At 43.1% G+C, this 14,576-nt stretch overlaps 1 protein-coding gene across 5 annotated transcripts in view; it reads right to left on the bottom strand.

Annotated features, from left to right (window-relative positions):
* Positions 1-14,576, bottom strand: part of rgs12a (regulator of G protein signaling 12a) — a 36,345-nt gene that overhangs the window by 10,737 nt on the left and 11,032 nt on the right. For 2 of the 5 annotated variants that reach the window (XM_069169756.1, XM_069169759.1), the window contains 8 exons: positions 6,274-6,295; positions 5,005-5,037; positions 4,068-4,237; positions 2,921-3,013; positions 2,115-2,258; positions 1,296-1,478; positions 1,036-1,186; positions 128-225 (listed from right to left, as the gene is read on the bottom strand). In XM_069169756.1, the coding sequence (XP_069025857.1) occupies positions 128-225; positions 1,036-1,186; positions 1,296-1,478; positions 2,115-2,258; positions 2,921-3,013; positions 4,068-4,237; positions 5,005-5,037; positions 6,274-6,295 (894 nt within the window). Of the gene's footprint in view, positions 1-127; positions 226-1,035; positions 1,187-1,295; positions 1,479-2,114; positions 2,259-2,920; positions 3,014-4,067; positions 4,238-5,004; positions 5,038-6,273; positions 6,296-10,044; positions 10,064-14,576 lie in introns of those variants that run through there. The other 3 variants (XM_069169757.1, XM_069169760.1, XM_069169761.1) reach the window with 2 other exon arrangements.

The raw sequence follows: 14,576 nt of genomic DNA, 5'->3' as shown, positions 1-14,576 counted from the left end.
GTCATTTTTGAATGAGTGGGCTGACAAGTGAAAGGAAAAAAAAAAAACACAACTCAGGCCTGTTACGATAGCTTCACCAGACACTGGTCTCTGTGTTGCCATGGTGATCTGTCCAGAGGAATCTTACCTCAATCTTGCCAGCAGAGCAGGAAGTGGCCATCTCCAGGCTGGTACCGGACGACAAGGATCCCTGGGACTCCCTCCTCCCGTTGCTGCCCCAGTAGTCTGCGCACAACAACGCAGAGTTTAATGAATTCACAGACAAGAGACATTAGCACACAACTCGCATTAAAATTTCACTTGCTGTGTGTAACGCATGACTAATAACAACGTTTTTGATTTACAATTTGTCACCGGAAAGATTTTGGCAGGCAAAAAGGTGCGTGTCGTCAAACAGGATTATATGTGAGGAAACAATGTTTGAGTCACTTTAAAGTGCAGTTACATTTAGTGAGAGACGTTGATGCCAAAGCATCAGTGTCAGATGTAGAGTAGGTTACATTTAGCGAGGCAGGAAGATCAGTGTTGAATTTTAGACTGAAAATTATATAACGGAGGATGAAGAGCACAAAATACTAATGAGGATTAATCCGTATCAAAGTATTTCACCATAGCATGATGTCATTATAATCAAAATGGAAACAAAAGTTGTATGTCTCCATATTGACACTATGCTGTAATGTTGCCACCTTTAAAACTCTTCGCTGACTCTCCTCTGTGACAAAATGCCAGAGATGCAACAAGTATGTTTCTGCCAATGTGCCAGTGGTGTGTGTGTGTGAGTGAGTGTGTGTGAGTGTGAGTGTGTGAGTGTGTGTGAGTGTGTGTGTGAGTGTGAGTGTGTGTCACTTTATTATTCACTGCAGGGCAGCTGTGTTTCTAGATGCCTCCCCTGCATGTAGCTCATAGCAACCCCGGAGCTGGTAGTGATTTGGTATCTCGTTCAAGGGCACTTGACCACTTTGGAGGTTTGTGCTGCAAAAGCATGAAACAATGTGTATGTGTGTGCTGTTGGGTTGTTGATGAATTTCTCACCGAGGTTAATGTCTCCGATGTCCTTCTTCTTCGGCCCCTTTCCGAAGCTCCTGTTGCGGGACCACGAGAAGAAGATGCCACGTTTCTTGTCTGCGTTGTCGTCTCTGCTCTCCTCATTCAGTGACCTCCCCGACCTCTGCTTTCTGCCCTCCTGTGAAGATAAAAAAAAAAAAAAAAAAAAAAAAAAAAAATCTATTATACCTGTCAACCTGGACAGATGGGCCCAAGACCAGTCCCTTTAATGCAGCCAAAAACTGTACCTTTTTCGGAGTGGAGAGGGTGGAGCGGTCAGAGCTGGCACTGTGCTTCGAGGGTGCGGGACTGCAGGGGATCTGGTAAGGGTCCGGCAAGGGCTGACCGTCCACCTCAGCACGCATACACTCCTGGTAAAGGGAGGACTTGAGGAATCGAGAGTAGCTGTCAAACTTCATCAGGTTGAAGATCTGTAAACGTGGCAAACGAGGGCGGTAAGTAAAAGATGGAGGATAAAGAAAGAAGGGTTTGTGAGAGTTCAGAAAAAGAAAAAAAAACAGAAAAGATTTTAAGATACACAAAGAGGCATTTGGGGACAAATATTTAGGAGGGACAAAGAGAAAATGAAACACAGACAGAAACAAAGGAGAAGGAACTACTAGTGTTAGCATGCAGTTTCCGCTGATGTTATGACAGGAGCCTTAACAGTTAACATTTAAATGATACTCGTTTGCAGGCTGAGAATACACAGATCTCTGCCTGCATGTCCATGGATGTGTGTGCATACAGAGTGTGCTCGCTCCTCTGTGGGTGTATGCCAGTTTGTGTTTATCTCTGGTGAAGCCTCAGAGCCCTTTTATGTAAACAAACCCAGATGGCCACCAGAAAAAAAAAAGACAATATGCTTGTGCAAAGTGACTAAAGGCTGGATGAGGGCAAAACCCCCTGCTGCACACAGAGGCCCTCCTCCACTAATGCTGTCGAGAAAACGTCTCCATCTCCAGCTCGACACCGAACAACTGAATAATTAAAACGTAAATAAATCAAATCAACTAACATATTGTAGAGCTCCCAATAAGGGAAGTCAACAGCTGTCTCATTGCTACCTGTAGCTGCTGGGTCTTGAACATGTCGGGTCGTGGGGAGGTGAGGACATCATCGGCCAGCTGGGCTTGGCTGTCGATGTTGACCGGCATGGTGGCCTTGCTGGACAGGAAGCTGTTGTAGATCTCTCCTGCTCTCTGGGACAGCTGCAGAAAAAGAAGAGGCTTGATGAGAATTGTTTAAATTATGCCGCATTAAATGTTTCTTTTGTGAGTTTTTATTAGTAGGTTTTACACACAATTAAATGAGCATCTGGATGTCATCTGATGTGGACTGACTCATTAGAGGCTATATTACTGTGTGACAGGAAAACGTGGGTGCACCTATTTAGAAGAGGGTTTTGAAGGTCCTGCTCCAAGCAAATATTTGATGTTCTTCGATTAAAAAATATGCTATTTTCAACCATTATTATCAACATGTACATATAAAAATGTTCCAAACATTTGGAAAAGCTATAGCAGATCGTAAAGAATCAACATCCAAAAAGCCTAAAGACAAAATTTGCTTAAGAATGAAAAAGTAATTCAGTTAATTTGATGCTCTGCACAATGATTTGGTTTAGATATTGCTAAATAAAATGGATCGAGAGCTGCAACCTAAGTCTTAAAATAGTAGGGTAACCCCGAATATCTGACTTTTTTTGTAAAAAGGTCAATAGTTTTGTCGGTTCAGGTCTTGAAAAACAATCCAAAAGACAAATTTAATGAATAACATAGACTTTATTTTATTTTGAGGGTATATTCCTCCAATGTATAAATTACTTCCACACAAAACGCTCACTGTCTGCAGTTACTCACTGTGGACTTACCTGCTTTTTATCAGTTGCAGGGACATGACTGAAGTATTCACAGGCCTGCCAGAACAAGATATTCTCCTCACTGAATTCTTTCTTGAGAAATTCCTGAGAAAAAAAAAAAAAACCCACACACAGCACACAAGGTTTTATATCATCTTAACCTGGCGATCACTTTCCCATTGCTCCAGAGCTGTTGCTGTTAAGACGAGTAGTGAGGACAGGAATTATTGGGTGTAATGTAACAAGATTGGTGTAAGTGTAGGCGCAGGATTGTGTGGGCGAGAGCAGCTCTGATCAGTGCGGAGGGAAGGTGAGGAGGGAGGTGGTTCTGGGACGCCAGAACTTGATGCTGAGCTTTCTGAAGTTGTTGAGCAAACTTCAAAAGATACATCTTTTATGTGGGAGGAAATAGTACATGATAAAATGCAGGAGGTGCCGTTACTCCCTGGGATTGAATAACTGGAACTGTGGACTGAACAGCAGACAAACAAAGACACTTACTTGTTAGTGAAAACAGTGAGGCAGCGTAAAAGTCTAATCTTTCCCCTTAGGAGCTGGTGGAGACCAAAATTGAGCAAAAAAAAAAAAAAAAAAAAAAAAAAAAAAAGTGAATATTGGCCTTATATTCATCAGGTGAACAGAAAAAAACAAAACCAAATGAAAGCTAATGTTGTGCAAAATCTTCTCACGAGCAAGTGTTTGCAAACATGTTTGTCATGTTACCGCTATATTTACAGCTTGTTCCCACGACTCCTAAGTGATGAAAAATATCTGACAGTGCATGTTTTATGAGATTTTCTTTCCCCCCTTCTGCTTATTGGTTCCTGAAAAACATCTGTTGGAGACTGCACGTTAACGTACACTGATGATTCAAACCTTGAGGTGATTTTCACAAACAGTGACACATTGAAACGAACGAGAACAATTGTCTTTATAAAGACTGTTTTTCCTCCAAGGCTGCTTTCCTTTCCTACGCTTATCACATGCCAAAAATGAACACAAGGGTTTGATAAGAACCAGAATCAATTAAAACCCTTACGTAGGTGAGCTGACCCACCTTATTTAACTTTCAAATTTGAAGCACAAAGAGCTTCAGGCAAGCTACTTGACAACACTTTTGAAAACCTCAGAATAAAATGAATTAACCCCCCCAGCTTACTGAGAAGTAGCGCACGCCCACGGGATCCTGGAGGAGACGTTCGAAGCAGGCGGCCCAGCTGGCCACGCGTTGCTCTGGAAGCCCTCGATGGCTGCCTGCCCCAGGAAGACTGCCATTGCTGTTCAGGCTGCTCTGGCTGCAGCATCCCTGCAACTGGATTCCACTATAGTCTGCAGGACGGGAGAGCAAAGATGCAAAGGTTAGACATCTCTAATGTTGAAGGGTAATTCCAGCCAGAGGGAACGTCAGAGCAATGGGTCCTCTCGCTACCTCTGGGATATTATATTTTGTCCACATCAAAGATTTAAAGAAAAATACTTTCTATCAATAGACACTTTAAAACAAAAGCCCTCACAGAAGTAAGCATGTCTATGACTCTTTTACTGTAAGAAACTATAGGACTCTGGTGATAATGTTACTGGTGCTAATTCAACCACAACTACAACATGTACAACTATTTCCTGAGGGGCACGCTGTGAGCTTAGCATAATGAGATTGTAGGTACAGGAAAAAAAAATTAAAAGTCTTAATCTTGTCCACAGAGAGAACAACTTGTCCTACATTTGTTTTGGACTCTTATGATCATTTGAAAAGACAAAAGGGGTTTCGAACAGAAAGGGATTAGACTACAAGGTCACGGAAGTTAAAAAGTTGTCTTTTCTCCACCCGCCACCACACCTTTCGCTACTGAATATTACACATGTTGACGTCAGAAGTTCAAAATGTTGAGCGAAGTGTGGAGCGCAGGGCCAGTAGACCTGATTGCATCTCCATACAGAGAAACAGCAGATGCTGCTCACTTTGTAAGAGAGGGGACAGCGAAAGGAGGGAGCAGGATGAAAGGAGGAAAGAAAGGGAAGGGACACGGCTGATTAAAGGGACACGAGGAAGCGGAAGAGCGATACAGGAGCTGCTGATCAACTGAAGTGCTCAGTACCTGCTATCGTGGCAGCAGATGGCCACTTTAGAGCTGTGGGCAGACGAAGCAAGGAGTGCACGGTGTAAAAAAAAAAGAAAAAACACACAAAAGGGGTCACAATAGGATTAGTAACAGACACATGGTCGTTGTCAATTCTGTGGAGAGTCAACTGGTTGGCATGGGCAACTGGTATCAAGAGAATTTCTCTTTGCATCGGAGAACAGAGACGTTAGCGAGGTCGTGTGAGGTACGGTGCTGCATATCTTCATCCTGCCAATTTCGCCCGCGCGAGTGGGATGGATTTACAAACAGGTGTAGTTTGTTTGTAGCCTTGTGAAACACAACCGCTGTAAATAGTGCGTGACATCACGAACAGATTATGAGTAAGGCAGCCTCTAAATGACCTCTCAAACGAATCGTCGTTAAAATAGCACGGGCTTCATCTTCAGTTTGGCAATATAAAAACGTCAGAATATTTTTTTTTTTTTTTTTTTTTTTTACAACGATGCCAAATGATATGCCTCCGTGTGCCTCTGAAAGTTTGCTGACAAGCCACTTGTTTGGACTCGGTTTAAAGTATTAGAACTGAGGCTTCTGGATCCGTGTTTACCGCACTGTTCTCTGCTCAGTTAATGAGACGGCTTTAGAAAAGCAAACAGCCGTGCATGTCTGATCCACATGAACAGTGAAAGCAGCCGAGCTGCTCTCCTCGCCGCCGCAGCCTCGGTCAGCCTGTTAGCCAACGTTGTTAGAACTGCTATGAAAGGGAAGAGCGCACACACGCACACGCACACACATGCACACACACACACACACACACACACACACACACACACACACACGTGCACACGCACATGCACACGCCGCAGCCCCCGACTGTAACCCAAAAAAACACACTCAACAAACATCCTTTGTTAATGAGGCATGCTGCCTACACTGAATACATCATCCGCACTAAAATACTTTTTATTAGAGAGTTTTATTGAGCAACTACAAAGTTGTCTGCAGAGGTTGGACCAGAAAATGAGAAATAAAAAGTAAAAAAAAAAAAAAAAAAAGCTGGACAAAGCACTGGACAAGATGAAAAGGTTTCACTGGGTTAGTAAAAAGGGATGAATAAGGAAAAGCTTCATCAGAACGGTTATTTACTCCAGTTTTAAGATTATAAACATTCGGAAACACAGTTTATAATCGTTTCTAAACTTCACATCAAAGGATCAACTTTGGATTTATACAGTTCCCTTTAAGAAAAGTGTTTTGAAGTGATAATCAAGGAGTAGTACTCACCACCATCTGAGGAAGCAGCAGACTGGAAGAGAAGATGGAGAGACATGAGTGAGAGGCTGCCCTCGTGACCTCTTGTGCTCGGACAAGAGATTGAAGACTGTGTGTGTGTGTGTGTGTGTGTGTGACAGAGAGTGTGTGTGCATGTGTGCTACTGGGGGGGAAAAGGGTTAGATGTTCAGACCCTAAGACAAGACCATCAATTTGTATGTGGGTGGACCCGTGGCCCTTCAGCACACACAGCTGTTCACACCTCCACACCAGGACCTGCCCTTCATTTTATATCATCCTCACACACACACACACACACACACACACACACACACACACACACACACACACACACACACACACACATTCCTGCTAAGTGCAGAACTCATCAGTGCAGGCGGCTTGAAGAGGCCGTCGCTGGCCGTAACGGTCCTCTTTTCGCTTGCTAATTCAGAGAGCGAGTGGCTCATGCGTGCAGGTTCCCCTGAGTGAAAGGCAAAGCACCCGCAGTGGGCACGGAAATCAGAGGGACGACTCTCCATGACTGGGGTGTAGAGCTGCAGAAATTAGTCCCTTCATTTATTGGCTGACTTTTAAGTCATTTCTTTAAGATACAATTAGAAAATTCTCCGGTTCCGGCTTTTTAAAATGTGCAAATTTTCTGGATCTCTCAGTTCTATCTGATAGTAAAGGCAAGATCTTTGTATTTTAGCCTGTCGGTAGGACAAAAGGAGACTTTTAAAGTCTGTTTCATGAATACAATAATTTGTAAATTAATTGATAATAAAAAATGTGTTACATGAAGGAATTACAGCCACCATCAATGTCTGCTCTCATGATGTTTACTTGGCAGCGCTTTCATTTGAAATCACTGTCTGAGCGTTGGGCTTTGGTAAACCATCATTTTGGTAAGGCTTAATAAAGAGGGATTTAATGCCCAAACTGTTGAGCAGTTGTCACAAATATATATTAGATGCAGGGGGAGGAGGGGGAGGAGAGGAGCACATCTTGGGGCTCGGTCCAACAACACTCGAAAAAAAAAATTGGTGCGTTGGAGGATTCGTCTGAAGAAGGGGAGACTATTTCCAGAGGAGTGTTTTCTGAGCCGCCACTTCAAAGTGTGAATATTCGAGGCTGATAATACGTCCAAACAAGGCTCTTACCGACAGAATTGGGCTTGTGCTTTGGTGCAATTACATACTTCTGGATTGTAGATCACAGAATAATAAAAGTCAAGAAAAATACGGGGCTACTTTTTGACATGTTTCCTTTCTACAATCTGACTTGATTTACAGTGTAAATTCTAAATTGCTGTCGTTTATTGTCAGTTTTCAGCTTGATCCTCGGCCAAAAAACAAGCCCGTACATATTATGGACCAGCCTCTTCTTTTTGTGTGTGAACACTGGTCATCTGAAGGGGAGGTGGTGGTGGTGGTGGTGGGGGGGGGGGGGGGGGGGGGGTTTCATGACGTGACGCTTGGTTCCATTTTAAGAGCGACCACATGTAAAAGCTCTATCAGACATCAGACCACTAAACCACTAATTGTCTGTCACAGCCTCTTTACAAACTGTGCTGCTGCTGCTGCTGCTGAGTCCAGCCCTGCATCGTCAACACCCAAAAGCCGCCCCCATTCTGTGGTGGCCAGCATGTGTACAGTAATCATGGGCGGGAAGGGCCCGGGACCGACATGAAGTCGAAACACAAGAGAGAGAGAGGGAGAGAGAACACCCACTCCATCGGTCTCTCCCTTTGGGTCTAAAAACAGCTAAACCTCAAACCTTAAACGCGGAGCGCCGAGACGGGAGTTCATTTTAAAAGACAGACATCATGTCACACCATGTGACGTAAATCTGGCTTTAGAGCCAACAAACGGTTCCCTGGTTAAACACTGAGATTGTGGATCGGTGGCTTAACCATTGTCAATGCTGCTCCTATCACAAAAACTATATGGATGACAAATATGAGAAATATGTACTCTGTGTAAGAGCTTCCACGCATTCAGAAACGTAAAAGAGTGAGTAAATCAGTAAATCAGTAAATCACGTGGTCTTGACACACAACTGATGCAATATCTCATTGTTTAAACCACAGTCATGTTAGACAATTATATGGACGACGGACGTGTTTTAGGTTGCGCAAACACAGTTAAGCAGCTAAATAAAATTGAAATAATGAAAAAAAAAAAAAAATCTAAATAATTTACTGAAATCTAACCAACTACATGATATAAATCATTCGATTTTAGTTGCATTTTCAAACAAGACAACTATCGATGTTCACTGGTGATTGATTTGTGAAGTTTCCAGAGCCCAACACGATGTGTTCAAATGTCTTGTTTTGTGCAACCAACAGTCCAAAACCTAAAGATAGTCATTTTGAATTTCATAAACAGAACAGTAGCAAATTCTCACATTCGAGAGGCTGAAAACAACAAATATTTATCTGCCTAACTTGATAAATTATTATATTAAATAAAAAAATAAAAATTTGGGGGGGGGGGGGGGGGGGGGGGTGATGAGCCTGTACATCAAGTAATCAAATGAGTGACTATTTGTTTAAATGCTTTTCTCAAACAAAAAAGACATCATCACACATGTAAAAGTTGACCAAACACAGAGAAGATGGTGTGTGTGTGTGCATGTTCGTTTGTATGAAGCAGCAGGGGGTCAGACCACACACACACACACACACACACACACACACTCGTTATTGCTTCCTTGCCAACCAGTCCCCCGACAATGCTGCTGAAGTGATGACCCCGGCCGACTGTCACCTCTCGTCCACACACTCCCTTCCTCTGTTGACACCTCTGGTGACAAAATGGCCCAATGTGGGTGGTTCTGCAGCACTGCAGGCCCTCTTTGATCCCTTTTACACAAGGCTAAATCGCAAAAATCCCCTTTCGCAGCTGGAATCCCCCTCCTGAAAAGCGGTCCACTTCAAGGTTGTCAACCAAATGGGACAGAATTAAAGTCACAGGGGGTACGCTGCCTCTGAGGAGAGCACGCTTTGGCTCTCCTGTTGGAAAACGCTCCTCCAGATCCCCCCCCAATGCCATACAGACTGACCTCTCCAGACACCACATGCTGCAGAAATGTAGATGATGACACCGAGACAGATTCATGTGAATGATCGGAGGCGAGACACAACGACTAAAACAAACTTTCAGGGGTGTTAAAATCATATACAGTCACACCAATGTTAACACTGCCCATTTACACCTCCCAAAGAGTGTATTTCTGGTGTTTTAAAGGGGATTTATTTTATCTTCTGGGCTTGCTTAGGCAGGTTCCTGCCATCAAAAACTGGGCTGAGACGTAATCTATTCAGCGCTTCACCGCACAAATAAAGTTTCTTCTAAACTTTTACACAAGGACGGATTGTAGCGACTCGCAAAAACAAACAGGCACGAAAGTCTCCGCCGCTTCCAAACAGCTGTTCTGAGTGGGAGCGAGAGAGACGCGCGACAATGCAGGAGATTAATGAGAAATACAGCTGACTGAACAAAAGGAGTCTCCTGGCTCCGTACAGAGGAGGAAGAGGAGGAAGAGGAGGCTCGGCCCGTCGGCCGCCGGTTACTTACAGCGTTGAAGTTCCAGGTCTTCTTGAAGGAAAGTCTCTTTTTGAGACTCATTGTTCCCTAGTCTGCTACGCTGGCACCACGCAGAGTGTGTGTGTGTGGTTTTTTGTGTGTTTTTGTGTGTGCGTGCGTGTGTGTGTGTGTGTGTGTGTGTGTGTGTGTGTGTGTGTGTGTGTGTGTGTGTGTGTGTGAGAACGCATACCTGAACATTCCCCACCCAAAACTCCGCAAACCATGTCTGTACAAGTTGGAGAAAGGGGAAGAGAGGGAGGGAGAGGGAGCGCAAGACATCTGACAGCGTACTGGACGGAAACGAAGAACGAGTGGAAGGAGGGCGGGGAGGGAGGGGGGGGGGGGGGGGTTTGGAGGAGGAGGAGGAGGAGGAAAGATTTCCTTATGCCGCAGCTGTTGCCACGGCAACCTGCCTGACAATACATACAGCCTCTGCCACAGTGGCATGAAGGAATCAGATGATTTAATTCCCCCCCTTTTATTTTATTCTCCTCACAAAAAAAAAAAAAAAAAAACCACTCACCACACCACAAACCACATCCCTCCCCCCACACCCACCCACCCACCCCCATTTGTTTCCACTCAGGGCACTACTCTCCCTTTACTTGAAACAGAGAAGAAATACCCAGTCAGTTTAAATGGATACCATATGAATTTTGTTTAATCAAAATAAAAGTTTGGTCGCCCACCAGTTGAACTCAGAGCTTCATTACCCGCTGCCACAGAGCGGCATTCTTGCGCTCCAAATGGTCGTCAAATTGGCGTTTTCTGCAAGCAATTTAGCTCATGTACCAGGAAAAGATTTTCTTTTTATTCTGGCATCTCTCCTCTCCGCTGTAGTACTGTGCCTCCACATTTCTGGCAAATCTCTACAATCAGCATGTCGACTTCTTTTAGACCAACTATTATTCTTGAAGCACGGGTGGCTCTTTGTGGGGCTTTCCCGTGACAAACGAGCCGGCATTCTTGGACTTAATTTTGCCGTTAATAATGGATGAGATGCAGTGTTGATTAAAAGCCTAGTTTTCATAGCAGATTTCTCCTGAATCATTACATTTTTACATGGTCTGCCACTTCAGGAATTAGATGTGCATGGCTACACCGACGGTTCGAAGGGTGCAATCTTACGCCGCGGTGCGTGTTCATGTACGTAAACACCTTACGTGTTAAAGAAAGGATATCTGGAGAACGGACTGTAGGCTTCAGATGCACTGGAACTTAAATTGTACAAATGCAGATATTGTACACTCCAAAAAGTCGGCTGGTTGGTTTCATACCTCCACACAACTGCTGTGATTGTCAATCTGTGCATTTTAAACAATTAAAGTCAGGCTTTCCAAATTTGCTGTCCGAAAAGGAGTTTCCAGCACTTTCAATGGAAGTACAGCCTAAAAACTAAAAATAAATGTGTTGATCTATAATCAGCGACTCTTGCGATAACCTGTTGCCCAGAGCTGCTTTATACTATGTGAAAAGCTGTTTCTGCAGTTCATTAAATCTCTGCAGCCATCTGAAGGCAGCGAATGACTCAGGCAACATATGTTGATAAATCTGTGCCCTCTGATTTGAGAGTCCACCAGAGCGGAGGGCGATTCTGCGCAAACTTCTACTCTCTGTAACTTCAGTAAATTAAATGCAAAAGACTCTCGGCTGCACTGAAGTAACCACATTTGATGCTACACACAGAACGATCTGTTATCATCAACTCTGTTCTTCATTTCCAATGAGACGAGTGATTGAATTGGCTTAGAGGGAAATTATTAATCATCGTCCCCAATTCAAACGGCCCTTTTGCACTTTGTACTGCTGCACATTCAGGAACCTAAATAGCAGGGCTCCACATTACTGCCAGCTAATACAAAATTGGGTAAAGATGGTAGAAGATGGTCACAAGGACAGATACAGGAGATCATTCCTGCCCACTGCAATAAGACTTTACAATAACTCACCTCTGGCAAAATCCATCACAGTACAATAACACTGTTGACTGTGTTTCTTGGTTTGTTTGTATATAATATATAATGTACTGTATATACGGTGCATTTTATATTTTTTTACTGCTATTTACTGCTATTTTATTGCTTTTCTATTATTCTATTCTATTCTATTATTTTATTCTATTATTTCTATTGTTATCGTATTGCTTCTGTATGCTGCTGTAGCGAAAAAAAATTTCCCCTCGGGGATTAATAAAGTAAATACCTACCTACCTACCTACCTAGAAATGAGGCGATATGAATGAAGCCTATTTGCTCAGTCCTCCAGGCAGCTCCCCAACTGTAATCACACCTGTCACTAAAAGCAGCCCCGCCTTTTAATATGCATAATTTGAACCCTTAATAAAAATTTAAAGTGGTGAGTTGTGCAAAATACAGTTGTATTGAATGTAAAAAAGAGACCACAACTGTTATTGTACCAGAGGCCGTAAACATGTTTATTTCTGCTGTAAAGTTGGGCATTTTAACATGGTGGTCTATGTGGATTGCTTCAGTTTTGGAGCCGGCCTCAAGTGGCCATTGCAATTTTTAGCACTTTCATCATCATCATCCATTTTTCAGCCCAGGAGGTTGGTGCTTGGTTGATAGAGCTCCACGAACATCTCAAAAATGAAAAATTAATGTTGAGATGTTTGAAAGTGATATTCCCGACCTGTACTTTATGCTATAGCTCAGAAATGCAACACAGAAAGGCGTGGGCTTTCACGTGGAGATAAAATCTGACTTTGAAGCTATTCTTGGTGCCGAGTCACCCATGTGGTCACAAATTCACACAATGCAGATCAGCCCGGTTCAGCCCTTCAGGTCTACTTTCGCCCTTTGACCTCCCCGAGGCAAGAAGCTCACTGCAGCCAGGTGAGCACACGCGCTCATAACAAGAAGCAAAGCATGCTGGAACTCTAAAAAGCAAATACCTGCAAGAGGAGCATCTTCCTGTGTCTTGCCGACCGGAGACACAGAGTGTTCTGCCACAAAGTAATTAGGTTTCACGTGAGCGCTGAGCCTCTTCTTGATTTAATCAATTTGTGAAACATTTCTAGACAGGCTTACGGCAGCAATAAATGCCGCTTGCCACGAGACTAATTGCATGGCAAGTTCTCCACCAGGCAAACTTGACCCGAGACGGAAAATAATCGAGGCCTGCTATCTGTGGCAGACGGCAAACTATTCCCTGAAAATAACATCAAGAAAGAGACTTGCATCGAGACAACTTCCTTTCCAGGGAGGGAGGGTGAGGGTGCGGTAACTGATAAGATGGAAGACACTTTTCTTTCCCAACCACGCAGGGAGTACGAGGGAGTGAGGAAGACGGACTGATTTACAGAGTTATGAAACTGACGTCTTGTCTCGTTTTTGATTTTAGACGCGAAGGAGTGCAATCCAGTGGTTTTTACTGTGGGAAAACCTACACTCCATCACATTAGCAAGGATCTGATGAGGTCAGCATGCTTATGTGATGCTAAGGGAGCAGGAACCATAAACAACATTAACACAATTAGTGTCCCCTTAGATTTGATATCTACAATATGTCCACAGATAAAGGACCATGAAACTCGACTAATACGCGTTTTATCGTCATGCTCCGTTATGAAATCCTATTTTTGTCATCGGAGCTTTAGAAATTATGACAGCAGTCTAATTCCACTTGGCTTATGATGTAAATTTCCGTTGTTTTCCACAATGAGACTAATACTTGAGCTGATTCAAGTTTTGAAACAGTTGATTTTTGTTTTTGTGAAGTTAGAAGACTGGTGGTATTGGAGAAAAAACAACAACAACTCAAATAATAATGAATTTGAATATTAGACAAAGTACAATGTTGTGTTTCGTAACATTTGGAGATATCCGGCTTTACAGAGATAAACGTATCAGAATCATTTTTAGCAAAAACAGCCTTTGTTCTCTCAAAATAGGTGTGTAACGTCTTGATTTGACTAACAAGCAAAGATATTAGATTTAGATGTGTAGATATTTCATGCAGTGCACAAATTTCGATAAAACATTGTTGTGCTATTTATTCATGCATGAAAATGAGAATTCACTTTAGAATTTGAGTGGAAAGCCAATATTTTAATTGCGATATTAATCTGTGATTTTTTTTTTTTAACAGATAAGGATCCTCTATCAGATGCTGTAATGATACTGGGTGAACACATGTCTGTGCTCTTAAATTGTAATCCCTTCGGTGAACAAATGAGTAGTTCAAAGAGTTGTACGAGTGATTTGCATGCGAACAGAGACAATCGTCACGCCGCGTTTCATCTCCTAATCCCTCTGATCGTCAGTAATCTAGTCCCTGTTCCCCGACTCTAACTGGTTAGCCACAGCAGATGGGTGCAGCTCTGCTCCTGTCTGCCTTCAAATGCATTAATATGATTTGTGCAGTGCTGCCAGTGTGTGTGTGTGTGTGTGTGTGTGTGTGTGTGTTAGCTACTTGATACTAAAAAGAAAAAACTTTAAGCGAGTGCAAAAATTCCTCTACATGGATATGTTTACACTTTTCTCTTTGCTGCCCTACTTGTTGAAGCGCCGCCATCGTGCTGCTTTAGCCAATATTAGAATTTCCCAACTTTCACAACAATGTAGGTTTTGCGTTGGTGTTTACCAACCAGGTTTGCCTGAACTTGAACAGCTCATGGTGTCAGACTTACTACCTGTGAATTAACAGTGAAGCCTAAACACACGCAAGAAAACAAAAGTTCGTCGTGATGAGGAAACAAAAAGT

This window comes from Embiotoca jacksoni, unplaced genomic scaffold (genome assembly GCF_022577435.1).
Source record: "Embiotoca jacksoni isolate LCO1_2020_lvr unplaced genomic scaffold, fEmbJac1.0.p SCAF_47, whole genome shotgun sequence".
NCBI classification, from domain to species: domain Eukaryota; kingdom Metazoa; phylum Chordata; class Actinopteri; family Embiotocidae; genus Embiotoca; species Embiotoca jacksoni.
Note: the sequence above shows the minus strand (reverse complement) of the source record. Positions and strands in the feature narration are given on the sequence as shown.